Source organism: Phocoena sinus, chromosome 2 (assembly GCF_008692025.1).
Source record: "Phocoena sinus isolate mPhoSin1 chromosome 2, mPhoSin1.pri, whole genome shotgun sequence".
Lineage (NCBI taxonomy): Eukaryota > Metazoa > Chordata > Mammalia > Artiodactyla > Phocoenidae > Phocoena > Phocoena sinus.
In genome coordinates, this window is record NC_045764.1 from 67,734,431 (window position 1) to 67,761,506 (window position 27,076).

At 40.1% G+C, this 27,076-nt stretch overlaps 1 protein-coding gene across 6 annotated transcripts in view; it reads right to left on the reverse strand.

The window, feature by feature from the left end:
• Positions 1-27,076, reverse strand: part of MAP2K5 (mitogen-activated protein kinase kinase 5) — a 269,304-nt gene that overhangs the window by 85,890 nt on the left and 156,338 nt on the right. For all 6 annotated transcript variants that reach the window (XM_032622664.1, XM_032622666.1, XM_032622662.1 and 3 more), the window contains 2 exons: positions 26,528-26,578; positions 15,364-15,435 (listed from right to left, as the gene is read on the reverse strand). In XM_032622664.1, the coding sequence (XP_032478555.1) occupies positions 15,364-15,435; positions 26,528-26,578 (123 nt within the window). The remainder of the gene's footprint in view (positions 1-15,363; positions 15,436-26,527; positions 26,579-27,076) is intronic.

The following is a 27,076-nucleotide window of genomic DNA, read 5'->3' on the forward strand; positions in this document are numbered from 1 at the left end:
AAGTAAATTTATTTTAACTTAAAGATCCCAAGCACAGTAGCACAAAGAAATAAATCAAACATTTATCCATCATTCAGAAGGTCCTGCATTCTATCCCACAGATTACTAATAATAATGGAGAAAAGATAGCATCACAAATAAATGTTTCTAATACAGTGGGGTTTTTTTTCTCTTTTTAAATTAGAAATGGGTTTATTACAGTGGACACTTAAATGGGGCCAGGGCAACAGTAATTCACAAGTACAATATCCTAATGCTGTTCCTTTAATTGCTTTATTTGTTTTACTGTTAAAAATGATTGCTTGCTGTAGTCTAACCATGCATGCTGAAAAGCATGATACATTGAGGTCTCAACCTGGGCAAACTGTACCTAAACTTACACTTTATTGCAGCTTAGTTCACAATCTTCACCTAATATAGGGTTATATCCCAGTGCAGCAGGAGGATAAATCATCCTGGAATATTACTCTGGTAAAGTTTAGCTGTGACTGGAGCATATGTGCTTTCGAGCCACTGAAGCAAAGGCCCATAAAATACACTAATTACTGGAAGTTATGGTCACTGAGTGATTGATAGCGCTCTGCAAGGCAACTTCCTCATTTTCAGCTCTTCTGACGGGGCTCATCCGCCACATAGCAATTATTAATTCATGACCCACCCCTCAGGCATTAGTACCTTTACTTCTAATTCTCCTGCTACCAAACTATTGCTACAGCTGGACACTGTCTTTCTTCATTCTGATGGCTGGGTAAGGATGATAAAAAGTAGATTTCACACTAAATGCTATTGTTTTGAATCTTTAAATGTTGCTTGGTCTTTCTAACCCTGCTGTCCTAAAAAACATAATTCTCCTTCCTCTCCCATAATGCTATTTCACTTGCATCATTTTCTTTTTTCTCTTTAAAAAAGAATTTGTGTGTGTTTATGCATATATATGTATATGTATGCATATATGTGTCTATATGTGTGTGCGTGTGTTTGTATGTGTGTGTATATATCAATCTGTCTGTCTATACTGTATTAGATCAAAAACTCTGAATTATTTTTTAGTGGAACACTGTGGTTTAAATGCAATATATAACTTCAACTAGGCCATACTAAATATGAGGCAGTTAATTGATAAAAAAAAAACGGAACCCCCACTAACCCTCCATTTAAATAGACCCACTTTTGTAGCTCTGAAGACATTCTAAGTGTTTCAAGTTGATTTCCATCAGTAGCTTCACTCAGAGTAATGCTAATTAAATAATATCTGGGTATATAACTGAATTTCTAAAAGTCACTTAGAAACAACTGCAAAGGTCTCTTTTGATGGTGTTCTGTGCCTTGAGAGGAAATTCAGTGAGAGACTCTGAATTAAAGAGAGATAAAGTTCAGTCATGATGGATGACAGCAGACATTTTACTTTTCTAATAGAAAAATAAATGTTCTTCAAATTTTGAACAACTCAAAATGCAATACTAAGGGTGGTTTTCCTAGGTGGAATCTGAGATAGTGTAATGGATGAATAGATGACTCCAAGCTACCTATCCTTTCAGAGTTTGTTTCAAATTATTCCTCCTCTTCTGTTGGGAGTTAGTCCCAGAAAACAATTGTGAGGACAAATTCCATACCCTCCCTGTTCATACCATTCACTGGGCAGTGTATCACATCCCACCTGGTAACTATCTTCCTGTATCTCTAATGCCGGTAAATTTCACTTGTTTAAGGGCAAACTCTAAGTCATAAACTTTCATATGCTCTCCATGACACCAGAAATAGTATTTTGCAGTGGGCTAATGTTGAGCATTTGTTGATTATGATATACGCCCTGATGATGATGTCTCCTAGAGCTTGGTCAACTTGGTGCTGCATGGCTTGGTTGCTTCTACTATTAAAGCTACAATACTTTAATAAACATAGTATACAAACTTTTCAGTATTAGGGGCTGACTGTTTTAACTGGTAAGGCCCTCTTACACATACTTCACTGCTTAGAATAATCACTTTCACATACTTCAGCATTATGATTAATTTAGATGGCTTATTTCTTGTTAAAGACTGAAGGGGTACAAGAAGGGAAAAGATTAGAGTTAACTGCCCCCAAATCCATCTCATGTGCTTAATTCAATAACCATTTTACAGTAAGAATTAAGAAATGACACTCTTTCAATATGTTTGTATAACGCTGACCTGTGTGCTCTAACAGTGGGTGGCTTTAATCCTGATAACAGCCCCTAGAGACCCAGCTTGGTGGGGTGTCCTCCATTTCTAAACTGCTCACTGGAGTCATGTAGCTACAGGCACTTGAGAAAACATCAGTGCTGGGGTATAGTCTATCGAGCGCAGTCTAAGCCACACTTGTATTTCCAGACTTTTCAAAGTCAAGAGAGTCATAATCAGGTAATATGCTCACACTTCTGGCCTCTCTGTGTGTTGCTGCTCCTGAGAGAGGGGGGAGGGAAGAAAGGAAGGGAGAGGTATGGAGTGGCCATCCCCACACCAAGACTCCACGCATGCAGGTGAAGTCATCTTGGATTTCCCTTCTTAACCACCATCTGACTACACCCTCACCACCCACAGAATCCTGAGGAAAAAAAAAAGGTTATTTTAAGCTATTAATGTTGGATAATTTATTAAGAGTAATAGATAACTGAAATGCTATCCTTGACATTGATGTCAGCCCTCCCACTCATCTGCCCAGTCCTATGCGATTTTCCACTGCACTTTTACTTATCTTTCTCCCTTCTAGTCAAGGAGCTCCTGAGGGCAAAGTTTGTATCCCTACTGCCAACACAAGGCAGCACTACATAAATGTTTACTGATTAGATGGAACTCTCATCTACCTGCTTCCATTTTATTATAGTAGACATACTGGAGATTAGGTTAATTTTTGTGTTTCCTAAAAAAAAAATAAGCTAGGTCTGGGCTTCTGAAAAACAACAGCAATTGTACATTTCAAAATACAGTAAAGCTGGGCTTCCCTGGTGGCGCAGTGGTTGGGAATCCGCCTGCCAGTGCAGGGGACACGGGTTTGAGCCCTGGTCCGGGGAGATCCCACATGCCACGGAGCAACTAAGCCCGTGCACCACAACTGCTGAGGCTGTGCTCTAGAGCCCGTGAACCACAGCTGCTGAGGCCTGCACACCTACAGCCCGTGCTCGGCAACAAAGAGAAACCACCGCAATGAGAAGCCCGCACGCTGCAACGAAGAGTGGCCCCCATTCGCCACAACTAGAGGAAGCCCGCACACAGCAACGAAGAGCCAACGCAGCCAAAAATTAATTAATTAATTAATTAATCTATTTAAAAAAAATACAGTAAAGCTGAACCAACTATAGGAAGAGTGTAGGTAGCAATCCTGTGAAAAGCAGTGTTGACTATGAGCAGAGTCACAATAAACCAGCCTTTCCCTTTACCTGATTTCCTGCCCATTTACAGTTACCATTTCTCTCTCCTTTTTTCAAACTACTGATCTACTTCTTTTCTACAGCATAGTGGAAGAAGCAGACTTTCATCCAGAGTCAGACATTTAACTGTGGCTCCCTGGTCTAGTCACCTAATCTTTCTGGAAAAGTCCTTTAATTTCTCTGGATCTCAGTTTCCTTATTTGCAAAATAGGAAGGAACTTCGATGCTTATAGATCAAAGTTGGTGGAATAATCTTGGGTAACTTAAATTACTGATTTTTTGGTCATTTCCATCACAGTGGGGAGAAGCTTAAATGAGATAATGAATATCAAATGGCTTTGTAAAGTGTTATGTACGTTGTCATCCTTCTAGAATGACACTGAGCGAGAAGATGTCAACAGCAAGGAATAGGGGAAAGCACACTCCACTCCACATCAGAGGTCCCAGCTGCCAGTCCTCATCGCTTATGCTGTATCTGTGGGCACAGTCCTTCCCTTCTCTGGACCCGAGCTTCCTCACTGGTAGGAGGAGGGATCTGATTTAACAAGTTCTAATGTCTCTCTTCTAGTTAAAAAACACTCTAGTCTCTAAATACAAGATATGGAGTGCAAAAGATTTTTCTAATTAAATGCTAAAAAAATGTTAAAGTTATTATTATTCAGTTCAGAACCAAAGTATGGAAAACAGTCTGTAGGATCTTTGAGAGGATTTTTTTTTTTTTTTTGCGGTATGCGGGCCTCTCACTGTTGTGGCCTCTCCTGTTGCAGAGCACAGGCTCCGGACGTGCAGACTCAGGGGCCATGGCTCACGGGCCCAGCCGCTCCGCGGCATGTGGGATCCTCCCAGACCGGGGCATGAACCCGTGTCCCCTGCATCAGCAGGCGGACTCTCAACCACTGCGCCACCAGGGAAGCCCTGAGAGGATTTTTAAAGCCAATTTCAGGTCACTGGATTTGAGTATTGATAGATCTCTACGAGCAGTGGTTTTTATTGCTCAGTATCTCAAAGGTAGCAGCAGCGGTTCCTCAAATTATCACACTCAGAATTTTAGAGTTGACAGATGTCACTAAAACACTGGCCCCTTTTATCTTTTAGATCTCAACTCAAAAGCAACCCGACACCACTCAGTTACTCCTCTCATACGGTGCTGTTTATTTCTGTCTAAAAAGTTATTATTGCCAAGCGCCCTTCTTTATAATGTAGGCTCCATTAAAGCAGGGATTTTGTCACTTTCATTCCTAGCAATGCCCCCAGTGACTAGCACAGTGCCTGCCACATAATGGGCACTCAACAAAAATCTGCTAAATGACTAAATGAATAAATGACTGCATCTTGTCTAACCTTACACCTGTCTCTTCTACAAAGTATTTCTTAAAAAGAAACAAACCTGAGACAAGTATTCAGTCACTACTTAAATGCCCCTAGGGATGTGGGCATTTTTTTTTACCTCTAAAAGGATGACTGCACTGTTGAGTAGGAAGGGTGCAGGGATCTATCCATTAAAAAACTCTTCTTTATACTGAATAGAAAACCACGGGCTTTTTGTTTTTTCGTTAGCTTCAGAAAGCTCAGCCCGTCAGTCATAAAGTAGCAGCTTGCCTCTCCACTGACAATCCTTCAAACACTGGAATATGGGTTGTCAAATGCCTGCTTTGTCTTCTCTTTATTTCTTTATTCTTCATATCAAGACTTTGTTGATTTAATGTTTTTTTTTCCTTTCTTTAAAGTCCAAATTTTGTGTGTTTGTGTGTATACACGATTTGGACATGTGCTCTTGGAAAAACTTTAAAATCAGTCTGAAATCCATCAAAATAATAAAATGCTTAGCTGGGACTGCTAGCACCTGTTCCATCTTGTTTTGTCAATCTCATGGTTGTTCAGGATAGCTCTGAGCACAAAGCAAGCTCAACAATGCCTCATTCAGTGGGAAACACTTCACTTTGTCTGCCAGTTTCACATTCACTGCAATCACTGACAACCTTGGAAAATGCACATTTAGGCATGGTAATCTGAGACAGCTGGATCCCTTCACAGACCTTGCAAAAGGCTGAACTAGTCGATCCATCATCTGCCAAAGGTCATTTTAACAGCTCCTTTTTGCAATAAGTTATATAAAATTTTAGACAAAAAAATGACAATAGAAAAAAGTCAAGTTAAGACAATTACAGAAAGGGGAGCGTGAGAAGAGGAATGAGTGACTGGAACTGTTACATGCTGTTTTCCTCAATATTCTTCAATGGAAGGGAAGGAGGCCCATGACAAGGATTCCAGAACCACACTTCTACCCACTTTCCTATACAATCTTCCACTGAAATTTTCTTTGTCTTTGGACCCTTCAGCTTTAATTCTTCAGCCTTCTGATGGTTTTCAGCAGAAACTTCTGATCAACAGGTAAGATATTTCACTAGATGGAGCAGCAGATAACATATTATAATAAGATTCAATGTCCACTCACGTTCTTGACAATAATTATAAAAAGGAAGAGGAGAAAAAAATCAATATTTGAGTAGTGCACACCAAATGCCAAGTTTTTATGGTCGAGGGAAGCTGACAGCAGCTGCTTAGAGGGCATCCAGAGCCATCCGTCACCCCTCAGACCAGGTTCATAATCACCAGGGGCTAGAAAGGCAAAACAAAGCTGCAGCTGTAGATCCACTAGAGACAGTTGTGTCTCTGGAAACTTTTTTTTTTTTTTTGTAGGGAGAGCGGGGAATAGGTTCTTCTGTATATTTAGAGGCAGGAACCAAGTCTAGGTAATGCTCCATAATTCTTTTCACCTGGTAAACATCCACTACCTAGATGTTATTTCAAAGAGAAGCTTACTTCTCAAAGTAATTTGATGGGGTTGTTACTGTTAGATGAAAGTATTTATTAAAAAGCCTAGAATATGGGCTTCCCTGGTGGCGCAGTGGTTGAGAGTCCGCCTGCCGATGCAGGGGACACGGGTTCGTGTCCCGGTCCGGGAGGATCCCACATGCCGTGGAGCGGCTGGGCCCGTGAGCCATGGCCGCTGAGCCTGCGCGTCTGGAGCCTGTGCTCTGCAACAGGAGAGCCCACAACAGTGAGAGGCCTGCGTACCGCAAAAAAAAAAAAAAAAAAGCCTCGAATACTGAAATTGCCTTCTCTCAAAAAAAATAGGTGTTTACTATTATTGTTTATCTTCTGCCTCCTTCATTACATTGTAGGTTCAACAAGGAAAGGGAACATACCTATTTACCAATGTGTCCCCAGCACCTAGTAAAGTATCTGGCACATAAAAAGTGTTCAATAAATATTTGAGGAATGACTTCTAATGTTATCTTTGCTCCACAGATAAGAGGCTGACACTCAGAGTGGCAAAATGACTTGGCCAAGATAACACTGATTTTAAGGGGTGGCGTCAACATTTCTGGTTAACGCAAAATGTGTGCTCTTTAACAGTTCAAGGATTAGGATGATAGCCTTAATATCGGAAAATATATCATAGAAAGAAAATGACATACTCTTCACCACACTTCTCCAGAAACTTCTGTCAAAGGTACTGGGCTGGGTGATCCATGTCACTTTTTCAATACTTTTATTTTCATTTTACACAGCTCACTATACTCTATGTGTTTGCTTGTAAATGTAGAAAATCACACTGCATTTTCTTGATATCTAATGAATCTTATCTGATATCCATTAAACAGTATGTATAAAGGTAAAATCAAAAAAATTAGATGTGTTAACAGCTTTTCACAGTTCCATAAGACAAGGTAGTTACATCCAACTATTTGTACATTTTACCCTAAATTTTCCTTGGGACAATTCTATTACAGATGTCTATAGAGAATCAATAATTTTCTATTCTCCTACAAAAACTCACTTTCTCTGGGCAAAAGCACTGACATACATCATTTAGAAAAGTTAGGGTTTTTTGGTTCTTCTGTAGAAATACTAAGAAGAAGGCCATCTGAAATGACATACAAATATTTCTCTCATGTTATAAAATTAAAATTGAAACATTTCTATTGATGATTTCCTCCTCTTTGTTTTCTCTGTTCTTTCTTCCTGAAACTTCTGTTTTTTACATTAGACTTCCTAACCTGGTTCTCTAATTTTTTTTTTTTTTTTTTTGGCTGCATTGGGTCTTTGTTGCTGCACGTGGGCTTTCTCTAGCTGAGGTGAGCGGGGGCTATTCTTTGTTGCAGTGCATGGGCTTCTCATTGCGATGGCTGCTCTTCATGTCGTGAAGCACAGGCTCTAGGCACGTGGGCTTCAGTAGTTGTGGCTCGTGGGCTCTAGAGTGCAGGCTCAGTAGTTGTGGCGCATGGGCTTATTAGTTACTTGGTGGCATGTGGGATCTTCCTGGACTAGGGATCAAACCCGTGTCCCCTGCATTGGCAGGCAAATTCTTAACCACTGCGCCACCTGGGAAGTCCCTGGTTCTCTAATTTTTAATACTCTATTTGTTGTTGTCATCTGAAAGTTCCTTTGTTACAGCAGCCTGTTCTTGTTTCCTAGATGCAACATTTTCTCCTATCCCTCTGAGAATATTAGAGTTCATTTGAATTTTTCTCCCCTGCATAGTGTCCAAGCCCTCCAAATTGCTTTCTTTTTCAGTTATTTTAGGTCTCTGTTCTTACCTTAAAAGCCTTCTTCAAATGTTTTGCTAAGAGTAAGGCACTACAAATCTGACTAGTAACTCTGTGCTTGTGAGTGGAGCCTGTAGGCTGAGGTAACGCGATCTCATTGGACTGTTTCCCTGGAAAACTCCCAATGCCTGGATCTTTAAGGCCTCTTGGTCACATTTCCCTAAAGAAAGTCTCCTCCAAGACGCAAGAGGGAAGAGATATGGGAACATATGTATATGTATAACTGATTAACTTTGTTATAAAGCAGAAACTAACACACCATTGTAAAGCAATTATACCCCAATAAAGATGTCAAAAAAAAAAAAAAAAAAAAGAAAGTCTCCTCCAGTATCCTTCCTGAAAAGTAATCTTGGCTTCTAGTGTCCCAGGAACAGGGTGTGGTAAGATGACTGGAAGTCTCCACATTTAGAATCTAAACTTTCACTTAATGCCTCTGTGCTCAGTAATGGGACCCAGCCTTCTACACTGCCAGGTATCACTTATTTTATTCTCAGAGAAACTCCTCTACTCAGTCTTGTGTTAGGGCTGGGGAGGGGTGACTGACTGTCTGCTCATGCTGAGTTAGGCAAAGAACCTGTGGGTCGAACAGCTTAACTGTTTCTCAGACATCTTTAAGACAATTCTCTTCTCTGGCCCCACCTCTACTCCTAGTTCCAGATACCTGGGACCACCAATTCCTGAGCCTTCTGGGTAGTTTAAAGGAAATCAGGCGATTCTTTCTTTCTCTACTGCTAGCTTAGGATTTCAACACTCTCGGTTCTGCTAAGTTGTGTACTGTTGTCCACCTGCTTTCCCACATTCAAAATCTGGTTGCTGTTGTCTCCTTTCCTTTTTTAATAAAAATTTAAAAATTTTTTGGCCACGCCACGCGGCATGTGGGATCCTGGCTCCCCAACCAGGGATCGAATCTGTGCCCCCTGCATTGGAAGCGCAGAGTCTTAACCACTGGACTGCCAGGGAAGTCCCTCTTTTCCCTCTCTTTATGGTAATAAGCATTAAAAAAAAAAAAATCCCTTCACGGTAATTTTTAGTGGAGTTTGAGGTGAGAGTGGAAGATAACACATGCATTCCGTGCTTTAACCAAATTAGTAGGCTTTTTGAACCATATGTAAACATTTCAAAAAGTAATTCCTTTGAAAGAGAGGGGATAATGGCTTAATTTTCTCATTGTGCCCTTTCCAGAAGCTCTGAAACAGAGCTCCCATCTAAAGGCCCCGAGAGATTAAGTGATTTATCCAACAATCTATAGTGTATGCTGGCTGAAGTGGAATTTGAATCTAGGTTTGATACTCTGGCAAACAGAAAATTCTTCTTCACATGCAAAACATTTATGATCTATTCAGCAAATGTTTGTGAGCACTTATGGTAAAGGCTTCGTCAAACTTTAACTCTGATCTTTATTTTCAGAAACTGCTTTAAAACCATTACAGAAGTATGAAAAAATTGAGCCCCAAAGATTTCTTGAGTACTCACTAGGGCAGTGAAATTGTGCTAGAGAGTGTAGGAGATTATGAGTGAATCAGATTTAAATCCTGTCATAAGGAACTATGACATAGCTATAAATTAATAAAATACAAAGTGGAAAACGCACATGCCACAAGGAAGATGTAGATGAAGGTCAGAAGGAGAAGAAATTGCTTTCAGCTGGAGAGATCAGAGTTGGTGTTATAAAGGATGTGTATTTAAATTGTATCTTGGGGAGAAGAAGAAAATGATATTCCATGTAGAGTGAACAGCACAGTATTCCTTGACTATTTTTAACTTGGTAAAGGTAATTTTGAAGCTCACAAGAGATAACTCTGTCAAAACAACGGAACCCATCAAATCCTTAGAAGATGGTGCTACTTTGATGACAGTGACCTTGTGTGACTCTCTGAACGTGTTCTTCACCTATCTAGACACATTTTTCTAAGCCATGGACCTTGCTTTCATCATTTAACACATCATTCAAACCACTTCAGTAAAACAGTGATCACGCTGAAGAGGGGTCTCAGAGGACTAGATGACACTCCAATTAACCAAGCGCATCGAGCCAGATTGTTCTACGCTTTGGACTCAAGAGACTGGTGGAGAGAGGAGGCAAACAAAGGCAGAAAGAGCGAGGACCCAAGTGAAAAGAGCAAAATGCATGCGCTAAAGACAGGGCTTTCAGTCTGGCTCCTGTGGAAAAGCCTGTCAGATTATTCACCACCGACCTTAATAAGGTTTACAATAGCCCGCCAAAGAGAATCACAAACCAGAACATGTACTTGGAGAGCTCATACTCAGTGAAAACAAGAACACTGCAAGACTGACCTGGTGCCTTTTTAGATGTGTGTGCGTCCTCCTGAGCGCTGCAAACACAAGGCTAGAGGAGGGCGTGTGTTGACTTCTTTTTTTTGACCCAATTAGGACCAACTTAAAAATCCAGCTTTTCCAAATAATACTGCTTATTTCCCTCCCACAGATTCGTGTTGTGACTTGAATGACACAAGAATATGAATGGATTAACTAATTAGTAAGAAGCAACAGTGGGACTTTCTCCTCAAGCCATTCGTTCTATGGGAGAAGAGAGAAGCAATGCACAGCCTGTGAAATTCAGAAATTCTGCACTAATATGTCTTAGGTACTCCTTACCCCTAGAAATTAAAATCATCAAAATTGGTATGACAAGCCCTTACTATGTACACATTCAGCCCTAAACATCACCCGGTCCACTGAATCAGGGCATGCTTTCTACAAGAGTCAAACAAACATTCTGGGGCAGGATTAATCTTCCCAGTTTGTCCTAGTTCAGAAATTTTGTACTCTTGTTGGTGATTCTCGCTTCTTTTTTCTTCTCTACTTTTTTGCATTTTCACACTAATTCTTGTCATGAAGGCTCAAGGAAGAAGTGCAATTAATTCCATGTGGGTTTTGACCTTTACTTCTTTCTATAACTAATCCACATGAGGAGAACTACAACACATTTAAGGATCTAAAAACCATAAACAAAAAACATCGAAAGGGGCCAAAGTCTTTACATCTAGTAAAACTGCTGTGCTCTAGTCAAGCTTAATAATCTCATTTTTCCCCTTCTTAAGGGTATTTCCATCTTTATGTTACTTCTGCCAACTCCAAATGCTATATACAGCTGACAAAATCCTGGAAAAGCACTTCATGCAGAATTGAGAGGAGATGGGGGCAGTTCTGTCCCTGGAAAAGGAGATAGTCTGATATTAAAGATTCTTTGCTTAAGGCACAAATGCACCTGTGACTTTTTTAATGGCACATTTTAGCTGCACGCAGTATCATCTTTTATGAAAGAGTGTGGCGAGAGGCCTTGTTATGAGTCCCCGTGGGGACTGTGACAGCACATTAACAAGGGAAGGGGCAGTATGAAGAAGGCAAGCAAGGGTGAACCTTGTATTTTAGGAGTTTAAAGCAAGGAAGGCAGCCTTCTAACTCTTGCATCACCAAACCTCAGGGATTTTATGGAATTTGGTGGGGGGAGTGCTAGGTAGAGGTAGAAGGGATAGAAAACCTTGGTTCCCATTTTGTCTCTGATTCTTGTGTAATTTCAGGAAACTTCCTTTGCTCGGTTTCCTATATTTTTATCCCATTTGTTTTTTTACCACCCGGTACCCTAGGGGAATAAATTGATTGACTCAAAACGCTTTGAGGAAGGTATCCGCACAAACAGGTAGACCTTGCATACCTAGACATTTGCTCTCTCCTGAAGGGTTTACAAAGATCCACCTTAGAGTGTGCTGGGGAGTGGGAGGGGCTCCTCCATCTTTTCTTTCTTTCTCCCAGGGGCAACTCCCTTCAAGACAACCCAGCTCAACTGTCAACTCCTTTGAGAAACTGCCACCCTCCCAACCTTTGTGGCTGAGAGTACTTCAGAAGCATCTTTACTAACAACACTATCACACTGCACAGGGCTTTTGGTGTCTGTCTTCTCTATCAGAGGCAGTCTTTTCTCAGCTTTGTGTGCTCCACTCTCCAAGGCTTAGCACGTGGTAAGTGCTTAAACAGTAATTACTGAATGAATGAAAGTTTCTACCCTTTGGAGTGTGTACCTAGAAAGGGAACCTTTCACTTTTAAAACTGAGGATAAACAGAAGAGAAGCAATTCTTTGAAGATGCTGACTATGTTTCAGAACACAATTTGTTACTCAGAATTTTAAAATGCTACTGAGATTCACACTTCTCTCAATCTACAGTGATTTTAAACAGGATTTACCACATCTGTTCCAAGAACACTGTGGTGAAAACAAAGAAGAAACTGGCTCTTCGGTGCTTTTTTGGACCAACTTCCCACTCTCTTCAGGTAATGTTCTCATCACATCTGCTCTTCATTATTGAATCACACACAATTTCTTATCTATGGACTCAAAACCTCCGACTCCCATTCCCTATCACATGTTTTTTGTTGCCTTGTACCCCAGATGAATCTGGTATATAACACATTCCAGGGCCTTACTCTCCTCTCTAAAGACCTACTCCACCACCTGTGTTTGGTCATCTGTTCTCACTTGCCTGTCTGGTGGATCATAAACTCCCAGAATACAGAGACTACGATCACATAGTCCCTTTCAAAAGCAATTAGTTAAGCATCACACACAAAGAGGGTGCTCAACAACCCTTTCCGATGATCATAATCAGACTGCACTTTACATCCTCGAAGGCTATCTCCTCCCCCTTCTGATCTAACATCCCGCTCCTCAACAACCATTTTAAAATGCAGTGAGCAGGGAAACACCTAACCCTTCTTGGCCCTCACTCCTGACCAGTGGTCCTTTTCTACTCTCCACTTTACTACATGAGCCAACACGCTCCTTCTGGCATTCAGGTGTCTCACACTCAATGATGACACTTTTTCACACTGTTCCTTACACCTTAATCCTCCTCAGTCTTACAGTGTCAATGAGTCTGTTTTCTCCAGTCTTCTGAAGACCGTTCAATAGTTTACCTCCAGGATAAATGAACATGATCAACGAAACCCAAATACATCAAGGGCAATCGCGCTCCCTAAATGACAGTCTCTTTTTATTACTCTTTGTATCCCTAGCACCCAGCAAAATACTGGCAGACATATATGTCAATATGCAATGTAAATATGTGCTATTTATTAAGCAACTATCTATCTATCCATCTACTCATATACCTATCTGCCTACCTATCTTAACTGATCTCCCTGTTTCCATGATTGCCCCTCTATATTCTGTGCTCCAGAGAGCACCCCATCATCCTCTGGAAATATAACTCAAATCATTTACTCTCAGAGTAACATCTAAAGTCCTTACCGTGGCCTACAAGGCTGCATATGATCTGGCCCCTGGCTACCTCTCTGACTGTATTTTTTCCCAGTTTTCCCTTTCTAACTCCACTCTAGTCACCTGGGTCTCTCTGCTTTCCTTAAACATGCCAAACACACTCCAGCTTAGCACCTTTGTATCTGCTGTTGCCTAATGGCCCCTCACACCATTCCAGTCTCTGCTCAAAGGTTGTTTTATCAGAAAGGACTACTCCACTTCATTTTTTCCCTTAGGACTTACCACTGCCTGACAAATTATATATTTAGTTTTCCTTCTGTTTTTTGTACTTAATGCCCCACCCCTCACCAAATGCAAAACTCCATTAGAATCAAGAATGGAGTGTCCGTCATTACTATATCTCCACTGCCTATCTAGCAGATATAGCAGGAGCTCAAAACCTGGATGAAGAAACGAATGTGGAAGAAAGGAATGGTGAATATGTATGCGTGTTCTAAATCTTAAATCTACTAGCTACACTGTCTGACAGTATTGCTATGCCTCTGCATATTGTTAAGTCACACAATTCTAGAGTTGTTGCAGAAAGCTAAAGAAAGACAAGAACAGACTGCTTAGGGTCACAGAATGTTAGTCTGGAACGGGGCTTAGAGATCATTATTTTACAGATGAAGAAACTGAGACCCACTGTGAGGGACACTGGCTTGCATAGCGCCACCTAGAAAAGCAGTAGCAAAGCTGGACCTGCAATCCAGGTCTTTCATTCCCAGCCTACGAGTTGTATCTTTACACCACGTAACTTCTCAAATGTTCTACACTATATCTGGTCTTTTACCAAATACATTCAATGATGATGATTTAAAATATGCAAAGGGAAATTACATAATAGCAAGAGCTGAGCTCCACAGATCAAAAATACTAGTTTTCCCTGAAACAGGCTAATTGGACGAGCCCTTCAGGATTCTGTTGGGAAACTTAGTTCTGAGCATCTGTCCACCAGTATTGCTAACCTGTCAGCTGATGCATACATATTGTATTTCCTCTTAGATTCTCTTCATGAAGAAGCAGAAGAATATGGTTTAATAAACATTGAATACTTTATTTTTGCTTTCTTTCTATAGTGCAAGTGAATTCAGTCTGAAGATATCTCCTTAGAAATTCAACTGCATTACAAAAATCACAGAAAAAAAAAAATCACAGAAAAAGTATTTGAGCAAAAGAAAAAAAGTTGATGAAATTGTGACTGCAACTCATCCATGATCTTGTTTTAGGAGTTCTTTCTACTTTTTAAAGAGTCCTCCTTTATCTGAATCAATGTACATAAGATACAATTCTTGAAGCACTGGTGATTATCCAGACTTTATACTACTATAATTCACCCTGAGCCAGATGTCCTTCTAATATAAATCCTATGTATTTCCTTACAGATCAAAGATCATTGTACAGAAATCTTAGCACAGACCTCTAGTGGAGCTACATGTAGCATACCAAGATAAAGTCCACTCTAAATACAGCTATAAAGAGTAAAGACATTAAAATTGTGCTAAATGCATACACCTAACCTCCTCTAAATCATATCACACCCTGTCGCCCAACACATGATATGATCCTATTGGAACAAGGTGTTTTTTTTTTTTTTCTTTCTAAATAAACATATAGAAATTATACATCCAAATGAGTAGGGCTGTATTTGTTAATAAAGTAATCACCTCTGGAAGTTATATATGCATTCCAACAAGGCTACTATCACACATAATTTTTCTGGAATTTCTCTTTCAAAACACAGGTTCTCCACATTTAGTGTGCATAAGGATCACACTGGGAACATGTTCATAATGCTGATTCTTAGAAACGTGAATTTAATTGGTTTTAGATGGAGTCTAGGAACCTGTATTTTTATGAAGCACTCCAGATAAGTTTTACACAGGTGATCTGTGAGAAATAACACTTTAGAATAGTCAGCTCACAAGCCATGCAAGGGTATCAAAATAAGGACTATTGAGTTAAACTCTGTTTACATATACACATAACACACTGGAAGTTTCACTTTTTTTCAAAATCTTCATCCTTCCTGATAGAACATATTAGTACAGGTATACACAGAAGCATCTATTTCCAAACAACATACCTCCATAAAAGAGATTCCTAAGCTCCAGACATCAGAATGGATTCCATATTGCTCCCCTGAAATTCTTTCAGGCTGTAAGAAAACAGAAGGGAGCTTGTGAGTTGATGTAAGCTACTCCAGGAAACACATACGCTAATGTGAGCTCAGTTAAGGCAGAGAGCCATCAATATCTGCACAGCACATTATGAAAAGAAAAACAATTTTATTTGTATGTGTTTTATATAGATAATCCATAGAAACCATATAGGTATATTGGATATAATCTCATTGAATCCTCACAAAGACCCTATGAGGGAAACCTTGTTATAAAGAAAATGAAGGCTCATATTAGTGAAATAATTTAGGCAAGTCCTAAACTAGTAAATGAGCTGAGACTTCAACTCAGACCAAATCCAGTGAGTGGTCTTAGTTGTGGAGTGACAAATTACAGCACATTATATAATATCATCACTTATTTGCATTTTGGGAGATGGGTCTGAATCACTAGGAATTCTGTTATTTTAAATTTTTTATTTGGAAATAATATTAAACTTATAGGAAAGTTGAAAGATTAAGACTAGTACAAAGAACATCCATATTTCCTTTGCCCAGATTCACCTACTACTCAACATTTCATCCCATGTATCAGGGTTTCTTTCTGATATAAACCAAGGAACAGTTCAAATGGTCCATTTGGGACTCTCGGTCCTCCATTCAAGATATGTAGAAAATACTTGGTCTAACAATTACCTGCACACTCTCTACTTCAACTGGAATAAATGCATACTGAAGTGGGTGCTGCCTGGTCTCTCTATCCCTCCAGGATTTGGCATTCAGAAAGGTACTTCACAGAAAAAGTCTTTTGAACGAACACAGGAACAAATGAACAAGAGAAACTGAGGTTTTGCTTGAGATGGAATGGTTGCTCAAGGTTACACAGCTAGTCATGGCAGGGCTAGGATCATGACCCACACCCCTTGGCCTCCAGTGCAGTATTCTCATCTTTGTACCATCCCTGGAGTTCTTGGAAGCCACCACAGCCATCATCCTTCAAAAGTTTCCATGAGAGCCCTTACGAGTAACTGGGGTCAGGGTCAGCCTGGTCCACTGCAGACGGAAGAAATGGACATCCACCACTCACCAGCAGGGGATATACCATGAGTGTAGAAGATGTGTGCCGGATACTCTCAGGTGAGTTGGCACAGTCCTACATCTTGGGGAGTTGGCTTAGTTGGGACCCAGAAATTTGTAACCTACTTCCCACTCCCACCTATGAGGCTATCTCAATGTATTTAATGCCTTCTCCCCCACTTTTCATAAAATTACATAAAGCCCTACCCTGAGGTAGCAGATTGGATTGTCTTATTTCCGTTCCTTTATTTATTTCTTTAATTTATAAAACCCCTTCACTACCAAGAATAATTCTTCCCAAGTGTCATGTGACCATTTCTCCCAGCTGCTAACAGATATGGTCATTCCAATCCCCTAATACTTTTTCTTTTATCTTCTAATCCCCCATACCACCACTTTTCAAGGTCCTTGCTCATACCTGAATGAACCCATTAACCATTTCTAGTCAGATCAATACATAACAGGATGCCAGCCAGTTACAGGAATAATGCCATCACCATAATATCAAGGACATCATCACTCTGTGCATTTATTGAAGAATTTCCATGTGCCAGGCACTGTTCTAAGTGCTTTTCATGCATATTTCACTTCAGACTCATAAACACCCATACTAGACTGGTACTATTAGCATCTGCATTTAACAGATAAGGAATATGAAGCACAGAGAGATTTAATTTGTACCCCCTAGAAAAGGATAATAATAGCTATCATTTAATAATCACCTAGTTTGTCCCAGACACTGGGCTAGATACTTCACATCCTCTATACTTCATAACAATCTTACAAATATTATTATTTTATTTATGTATTTTTGGCTGTGTTGGGTCTTCATTGCTGTGTGCAGGCTTTCTCTAGTTGCGGCGAGTGGTGGCTACTCTTTGTTGCGGTGCGTGGTCTTCTCATTGCGGTGGCTTCTCTTGTTGCAGAGCATGGGCTCTAGGCGTGTGGGCTTCAGTAGTTGTGGCTCACGGGCTCTAGAGCACAGGCTCAGTGGTTGTGGCACACGGGCTTAGTTACTCTGCGGCATGTGGGATCTTCCCAGACCAGGGATTGAACCCGTGACCCTTGCAATGGCAGGCGGATTCTTAACCACTGCACTACCAGGGAAGTCCTCTTACAAATATTATTGCCCTAATTTTACAGATGTAAAAACTGAGGCTTAGTAAGATTAGATGACTTGCCGAAATCTAGACCTATGGATTAGCATTAAGCGTATTATTTAGGTACACAGCCAGGATCCAAATCCAGGTACGTCTAACTGCAAAATCAGGGTTCTTTCCTGTGTGTCAATCTGCCTCCAGAACTAGAAGTCAGAAGAGCCACACACTCGTCTCGATCTGTCAGTATTTCTCAAAATGCAGCCTTGGACTTGTCATTACAGAACTGTCTGAGGTGCTTATTGCAAATGAACTTCCAGTATCAGAATCTCTGGGGGTGGCTCTGGGGATCTTCATTTTAAAAAGTAATTTAAAATTTCATTTTAAAAAGTAATTTTTCTGAAACTTTGGTAAACTCAGCTCTAGTCACTAAACACATCAATGTTTCCTGCAGACGCGATGATCTACCTTCCTCTTCTCTGCTTAGTGAATGTTTCTCCTATGGGCCCTGTTCAACGGCCACCATTTTTGGTGAAAACTTCCTCCACTCCTCAGGCAGAATTATGAATTCCTGCCTCTGTACTTCTTTAAAATGTCATTCATATCAATTTATCGCACTGTGTTGTAATCATCAATTTGCTAGTCTGTTTCTCCTAAGAGGCAAAGAGAGTATCTTACTCATCTTGTACCCAGTACCATGCGTGGCACATAGCTGGTGTGCCATCAATGCGTGCTGACTGAAGGGATGCAATACATGTTTACTGCACATTTGGTTTTAAGCATGAACTAATCATTAAGTTCCCTGGAGTGTTCTATTAATGTAACTTCCCTGCATATTATTGTTATTCACGTCCATCAAGAACTTCTAGGGACTTCCCTGGTGGCTCAGTGGTTAAGAATCCACCTGTCAATGCAGGGGACACAGGTTCAATCTCTGATCCAGGAAGATCCCACATGCCGCGGAGCAACTAAGCCCGTGCGCCACAACTACTGAGCCTGCGCTCTAGAGCCCGCGTGCTACAACTACTGAGCCCACAAGCCACATCTCCCGAAGCCCATGTGCTCTAGAGCCTGTGTTCCGTGACAAGAGAAGCCACCGCAACGAGAAGCCTGCGCAATGCAATGAAGAATAGCCCCGCTCGCTGCAACTAGAGAACGCCTGCGCACAGCAACGAAGACACAATGCAGCCAAAAATTAAGAACTTAAAAAAATAGTTTAAAAACAATGTCTTAAAAAAAAAAAAAGAACTTCTAGCAAACATGAAAATCCTAAAATCCTCTAGAATTGTTAAAGAAATGACCAAATGTTGCCTTCCTCCTTCTGTCCTCTCTCCCTTTCTTCATCCACTGACAGTTATCAATATACAGCACTTCATCTAGAAGTGCAAGACCAACAATAAGGTTAAATATAATCATCACATTTGCCCACTGAACTACTAAAACAAATGTAAACTGTAATGGGAAAATAAAGCACAGAAAAATTAAATTTAAGAAGAAAAATTAGCAAAAATGATAATGGTCACAGATATCAGAAGGCACATAGGAGAACGCCGTAAGGATGAGAGTCTAACAACTTCTCATTAGAGGAATTATTCTTACAGTAAGCTAACAGAATGAGATTACTGTCGTGATGCAGCACTCAGGCACGAATGCTGAGTGAAAGGTGGGCAGCCAGCTCTACAGGTGTATCCTCAAGAATTCGTAGGGACTGGGAAACATGTCCAGGTGGCTGAAACTGACACAGGTACAAGATAAGTCCCAATACATTCTGAATGTATAGAGTCAGGACTTGATGGCCTAAGGCTGCACAATTCAAATCTGTTCTCACACTTGAGGCCAAGGTGGCCTGCTCTGTCCTCTCCCCTCTAAAACCAAACCAAACTAAACCAAACCAAACCAAACCAATGGCCAGGTATGACACTACTGAGAGAAGACCTGTGATGAACATTTTTCTGTTAAAAAGCAAAAGCTGAGTTACTTTCTGACATGACATTTGTCACTAGTGTGGAAAGCTTAATAAACGGAAAACCATGACTCTTGTCTGAAGCACCTGTAGTGGAGTTAAAGTGTCGGGGGAAAACTCTCATCTGTACTTAATGAGAATAGTAAGGAGTGGTGATGATATAAAAAGCAGAGGATTCTAAAAGGGCAGTGGCTCTAAGATGGCATGCACACTCCACCCCTCCACTTACCGCTGTGACTGGGCATTTACCCAGGGCCCGTATTTAGTTAACTCATTCCAGAATTGTCTCTATTTATAACACAGTACCCTAGGGTTTACTTGTCAAAAGCAGGACGATACCAAGGTACATCCCTTACCTCTTCCCATAAAGGAACTTCTGCTCAGGCTACTCAGAAAATTAACAGAGTATGCACAAATACTTCAGGTTAGTATGTAATCAAAAAGTATATATCATAAACAATGGGGATTATTTTAGAAAGCCGGCAAGATCACTGTGTGGGTAGTAGAGCATACTGGTTAAACAAGGATTCTGGAGTCACACTGCTCTAACTCAATCTATTTTCCAGTTCACTAATTCTCTCTTCTGCTCCATTCAATATGCTACCAAATAGTGAGCTTTTCATTTTTATCTAGTAGTTTTGTTTGGGACTTTCTCGAATCAAGTATGTCACTTTAAAAATTTTTGATCTAAAGTCTGCTTACAACTGTTGTTCCTTCATGTTGCTCTGTTTCCTCGTGTGACTAGTTTTCTTTGGCTGCTTGTTAGTTTTTGTTCTTCAAAAAAATGTTTGGAAAGGTTCTCTGAGGCCTAAAGTGGATGTGACCACCTCAAACAATATTCTCAGCATGAAGCTCCTTTTCTAACTCAGGTCACATATACAAACACCCAGGGTGTAAATCTGTGCCAGAGTTAAGTCTATGGCCACAACTTTCTCCCTTTTCCTTTTTCTCCTGCTGCTCTGCTTGGCTCTGAGAAGCCTTCTCTTTTGTTCCCTGGGATTGGGGAGGAAGAGCAGTTTTAACTCTGGTTTGCTTTTATACTGGAGTGAGGGCCTCTTCAGGCTTCCAGCATAATATGGGGAAGATCTTCTCCAAGACCCTCTGCCTTAAGGGAGCCCCCATACCATTCACAGCTGTAGTAGTACAGGCAAATGTCCTCAGGAATAAGTAGCTTTGGTGCTCTGACATTCTGCTTTCCCGTCTGTTTCACGTTTCCATCTGAAAACCGTCCTGGGAGTTCCCTGTTGTCGTTTTAGCTCTTCAGTGCACTTGAGATGGTTTTTAAAGTATTTTAATTAGCATTTTTCAACAGAAGAGTTGGTCCAAATAACCTAATGTGCTACTACCAGAAACTAGAAGCTGGTGTCCTAATTAAATCTTGACTGTCACTACTTGCCAGCTCTGAGAATCTGGGCTAAAGTTACTTCACCTTTGGTTTCCTCATCTGTAAAATGAAGACAATAATAACAATATGTATGCTTAATGGAGTTGTCTGAAGATTAAATAAATCCATGTAATATGCTCAATTCAGTACATGCCACACGGGGATGCTCAGTAAATGTTGGCCTCCTTCTAATCAACACCACCGTGTACGATCACTGCATGAGCATGGCCAACTGAGTTGTATCACGTAATCTGTATAGGTTATAATCTGGGTAAAGGTAATTTCTAAGAACAGGAATAGTCCAGGTAGAAAACAATGTTCAGGAGATAAGAGTAGTTATTTAGATTGACTTTCTGATACCAAAGGACAAGTATCTGCATAAGATTTCTTAATTTCAAAACTTCAGGTATTCATAACAATAATGTCAAACTTTTATATTTGATTTTTTAAAATTGTAGTAGGACTTCCCTGGCAGTCCAGTGGTTGGGACTCAGCGCGCTGCAGGGGTCATGGGTTCAATCCCTGGCTGGGGAGCTAGGATCTCTCATGCCACATGGTGCAGCCAAAAAAATATATATATACATAATACATCACAATGACTGAATAGTGGGTTAAAGTTTCAGGGACTTCTATCTTTATTATTAATTTTTTTAATAGCTTCTTTTTTTATATGAATTTATTTTATTTACTTATTTATTTTTGGCTGTGTTGGGTCTTTGTTGCTGCGCATGGCTTTCTCTAGTTGCAGCGAGCAGGGGCTACTCTTCATTGTGGTGTGTGGGCTTCTCATTGCCGTGGCTTCTCTTGTTTTGGAGCATGGGCTCTAGGCGTTTGGGCTTCAGTAGTTGTGGCACTCGGGCTCAGTAGTTGTGGCTCGTGGGCTCTAGAACGCAGGCTCAGTAGTTGTGGCACATGGGCTTAGTTGCTCTACAGCATGTGGGATCTTCCCAGACCAGGACTCAAACCTGTGTCCCCTGAATTGGCAGGTGGATTCTTAACCACTGCGCCACCAGGTAAGTCCCCTTCTGTCTTTAAAATAGAGTAAAAGTTCTAGTAATCAGAATTTCCAAGAAATGATTTAATATAAGCCACCAAAGCCTTTGGACCCCTTTTGTAATCCTTCTGGATGAAATCCTTTTAAAATATAGTTGAAAATATTTCTTGCTTTGGATTAAAATGTCCATTAAACCTAATTACCTGCCCCTAAGATGTAATGTGTCCTTGAACACGCCCCTTCAGTTTTTGGATCTCAGTATCCTCATTGGTCAATGAGGAAGTGGGACCAGATGACTTACCAAGTCTCCTACAAGACCCACTGTTTAACATGCCCCTAAATTGTTACAGTTTTTTTGTTTGTTTTCATGACCTAAGGATCTTAGAAAACCCTCCCCATCTTTATCCTAATTACTATTTCCTTACATTTCAGATTGTAGGAGAAGTAAGACTGTTCACACATGCACGGCTATTTCTTTGATTTAGTTTCTTTTCAATATCTGAGCAGTCTAGTTGGTTATATTTGAGTCATCTGGGGGTCTTCTATACTTTATCACGCAAGTAAGATACTTATTAATACAAAAAAGTTAAATGCTCTGCTTACAATTAGTGAACAAGTCATTTTTGGAATGCAACTTTCATGAACTGATTCATTCATTTAGCACCATGTGAAGGACTGGATATAGAGAATGAGTAGAATAAACCCTGCCCTGTGAAAGCCCTAATCTAGATTTGGAGAGACACATAAATGATTTGGATAGAGTGAGAGGCACAGTAGTTAAAAGTTCAGTCTCTGGAGGCTGATTATGTAGGTTTCACTCCTGACTCTACCACTTATTAGCTGTATGAGCCTGGGTAAGTCACTTAACTTCTCTATCCCTTGGTGCCTTCATCTGTAAAAGGACGATAATATTACCTACCTCATAGGGTTGTTGTGAGGATTTAAAGAGATAATATATGTAAAGGTTTAAAAGAGTGACTGGCACACAGTTCTAATTAAGTGTTGGCTATTATTATCATTGTTATTATCACCGTACAGAAACAGGTATGGATATAAAGTGAGAGAAATGGATATAAAATGAGGGCATTACATCAGATGACCTCAAATTGCATATTCTCACAGTCTATTACTGTCTTCTACCCCAGCGGTCCCCAACCTTTTTGGCACCAGGGACCAGCTTCGTGGAAGACAATTTTTCCATGGACAGGGGTGGGATGGGATGGTTCAGGAGGTAACGTGAGCGGTGGGGAGTGATGGGGAGCGGCCGATGAAGCTTCGCTCACTCGCCCACCGCTCACCTCCTGCCGTGTGGCCTGGTTCCTGGCAGGCCGTGGACCAGTACTGCTCTGCGGCCCGGGCACTGGGGACCCTTGCTGTACCTTGTATGTCCCCGCCCCCACCCATTTCACACCACCCTCTATTTCTGAGTCTTTGCTCATCCTCCCACAGTGATCTCTCTCTTTTATAAGTGCCCTTTTCACATACTGTTTGAATCATCAAATTCATATATCATATGCCTTCTCATTCTCTAACGGTACGCTTGGTACAACTTATGTCACACATGACGTGGCCACATATAATGCCATGTTTCCTATTTTGCCCAAGTCTTACGTGGATTACAGAGTGGCGCCACTGTACCTGGCTAACTGCATGGAAGGCGCTCAGTAAATACAGGTTGATTAATTCAGAGTACTCGGTTTCAGAAAGAGCCTTCGCTGGCATAGACCAGAAGTCGGCAAGCTTTCTCCATAAACGGCCAGATAGTAAATATTTTTCACTTTGTCGGCCATATGGTCTCCGGTACAACTGTCACAACTACTCCACTCTGCCACTGTAGCACTAAAGCAGTCACAGACGATATATAAATAAATGGGTACGGCCATGTTCCAACAAATCTTTCCTTTTTTTTTAATTTAATTTTTTACTGTGAAATTCTTATTAATTAACAAGAAGTTGAAAAGCATATATACAGGGAGGTTCTGTGCACCCTTCACCCAGTTCCCCCAGTGGTAGTACTATAATACAATATCACGATACCTCAGACAGGGATTAAAACCTGTAACAGAATAATAAATGTTATTTCCACCTTCCCCAACTCCCAACCTCTGATCTCACACCAGTTAGGTAAGTCATGGCCAACGAGAGCCTGCTGAATTGAGCCAAGCTCACTATCAGGCTATCACACTCTTTGCTTCCTAGGTATCTTATGCTTTTTACAGCTTGAACTATAAGGTTGATGACTAGAACATACTCACCGAAGAAGCAAAGCAATTTTAGCTCTGCCAATCTGAGCTAACGTTTCATACTTTTAATCCCCACATTTTCAATTAAGAGATGGATGCAGCACATTCATCCATAAACAAAAAGGAAAAAAAGTAATTTCTTTAATGTACACCTGGGAAAGACAACTGTAATCTAGATTTGTAGATTCAAACATATTGCAATTTAATTATCAGAGCAATTTAGAGCTACTATGAACATGATAGGGAGGGGAAAAGTTGTTTCATTTTTTGTTTGTTTTAAATCACAGTGTTTCATATTTTTTCGAAGACTGAAATCATGTCGTTTGGCACAGTTCTGTTAATTATAAAGGTGGCTCACCACTCTCAGATAACCTAGTAGAGCCAAGAAGGTGATTAAGTTTTGTAAAAATAGGTATGGTGACTTCAGAGATAAATTTTTTGTCACATTACCTAGAAAAATGAGAAAGAACAAATTTTCTTTAAAAACAATGCAAGGCAAAAATTAACTGTTCTGGTATCTCAATTAAAAAATCCTTTGTAATGTTCTGAGAATAAGATCCAGGGTTCCATCCAAGATAATATATGAACAAAGAATATTGAGAAAAAGATCCAGGGTTCTACCCATACTTCGTTTAATTCATATAAAGACTACTAGAAGTGAAATGGACTACCTGAATAAACCTAGAATCCTCAGCAAAAAACTAAACTTAAGATGTTAAAGTAAAACTTTGCTCCAAAAATACTAAATAAGTTTCCTGCTTGTCTCCTCCCAGCCCCCAACTCTTGAAGTGACTGTGGACGTCAATAAATAAAAGCAATTTTATGGGGACTTCCCTGGTGGTGCAGTGGTTAAGAATCCACCTGCCAATGCAGGGGACACAGGTTCAATCCCTCGTCTGGGAAGATCGCAAATGAGCAACTAAGCCCATGTGCCACAACTACTGAGCCTGAGCTGTAGAGCTCGCGTGCAGCAACTACTGAAGCCCACGCGCCTAGAGCCTTGTGCTCCACAACAAGAGAAGCCACTGCAGTGAGAAGCCCCTGCACCCATATGGAATCTAAAAAAAAAAAAAAAAAAAAAAAATTGGTTCTGAAGAATCTAGGGGCAGGACAGGAATAAAGACGCAGACATAGAGAATGGACTTGAGGACACGGGGAGGGGGAAGGGTACGCTGGCACGAAGTGAGAGAGTGGCACTGACATATATACACTACCAAATTCAAAACAGATAGCTAGTGGGAAGCAGCCGCATAGCACAGGGAGACCAGCTCAGTGCTTTGTGACCACCTAGAGGGGTGGGATAGGGAGGGTGGGAGGGAGATGCAAGAGGGAGGGGATATGGGGATATATGTATACGTATAGCTGATTCACTTTGTTATACAGCAGGAACTAACACAACAATGTAAAGCAATTATACTCCAGTAAAGATGTTAAAAAAAAAAGGGGGTAGGGAGGATTGACTAAATTGAGATATTTAATAGCTATTGTAAAATATGTGTGCTATTTTCCTTGCAGTAAAAAAAATAATAAATTTAATTTAATTTTAAAAATGTTAAGAAAAAAAAAAGAAGCAGCCCGCGCACCGCAACGAAGAGTAGCCCCCACTTGGCGCAGCTAGACAAAGCCCGTGCACAGCAATGAAGGCCCAACACAGCCGAAAAAAAAAAAAAAAAAAAAAAAAAAAGCCATTTTATGGACACAAATAACTTCCCTTACTTAAAAGGAAGGAAAAAGAAACGGGTCAAAGCCAGGTCCACACTGGTATTTGAAACAGTTCTATGCTTCTACTTTTTATTCCTGGTAAATTTACTTCAGAGGGACCAAGCAAGTTGTCTTATAATAGGTATGAACCCAAGTAAACAGAATATAGATATACAAGTTCGACAGAGAATTGTCTGCTAAATCTTTACATTCAGAGGATCAGATCATAAGTAATAATTTACAATCAGATCCATAAGTAATAATTTAATTTTTAATTAATAATTTAATTTTGAGCTGCTGTCAAAGCATGCTTATTCCTGGAAAAAAGAGTTGATCTTATTGACTGACATTCTGGTATACTTTAGGGTTAATTAAATAATCAATGAGGCAAAGTAGCCAATGTGCTATAAGATACAATTTTTCTATAGGATTATACTTCAAAATGATTTTATACTCAAACCAACCAGTTAAGTGAATAAAGTCAGAGAAGTTGGTAGCTCCTGTATAAACCCTAACATCTTTTAGGAAGATTTAAAAATCCAATCATGACTGGACTGACTTTGTAATTTATGATCTGTTAGGCTAAAGCTGTGGAATTAATTCAAGAATTATACATTACCAAGTACATAAAGATGTTGGTTTTAAATGTTATTTTTGCATAAGTTTACTTACCGCCATATAAGCATTTGTTCCAACATACGTCTTGGCTATAGAATTCACCAGCTATGAGACAAAACAGTCTGTCAGAACAATATAAAGATAATGTGGAAATAAAATGGGCAATTATTCCTCATTTAACTTACAATCATCATTTCTATAAATCAACTAAAAATTATATAAAAAGGAACAAATTTATCTACAAAGGCATTAAAAATGATTACATCTCTTTTCTTTTGAATGTGATTTCCAACTTAAACAAGCATAGCGTTACAGTTTATAGCAGATAACCTTAAACAATTCACTTAAGCAGGATGCTTATCGCTTTAGTACCCCAAACCCGCCTGATTGTACAAAGTCAATCTGAAGTAGAATTTGAACACACTCATTTTTTAGTCAGATGGTCAAGATGTGAATGAAGCCTCATGCATTACTAGAATGAAACGAACACTAAATACGCTGGAGGGATAACAGACTTTGACAACTCATAATACAATGATGACCTTCGCTTTGGTCTTCGTGTTTGGCTGGGAGTAAAGGTGGCTGCAATTCAAATCAACATCA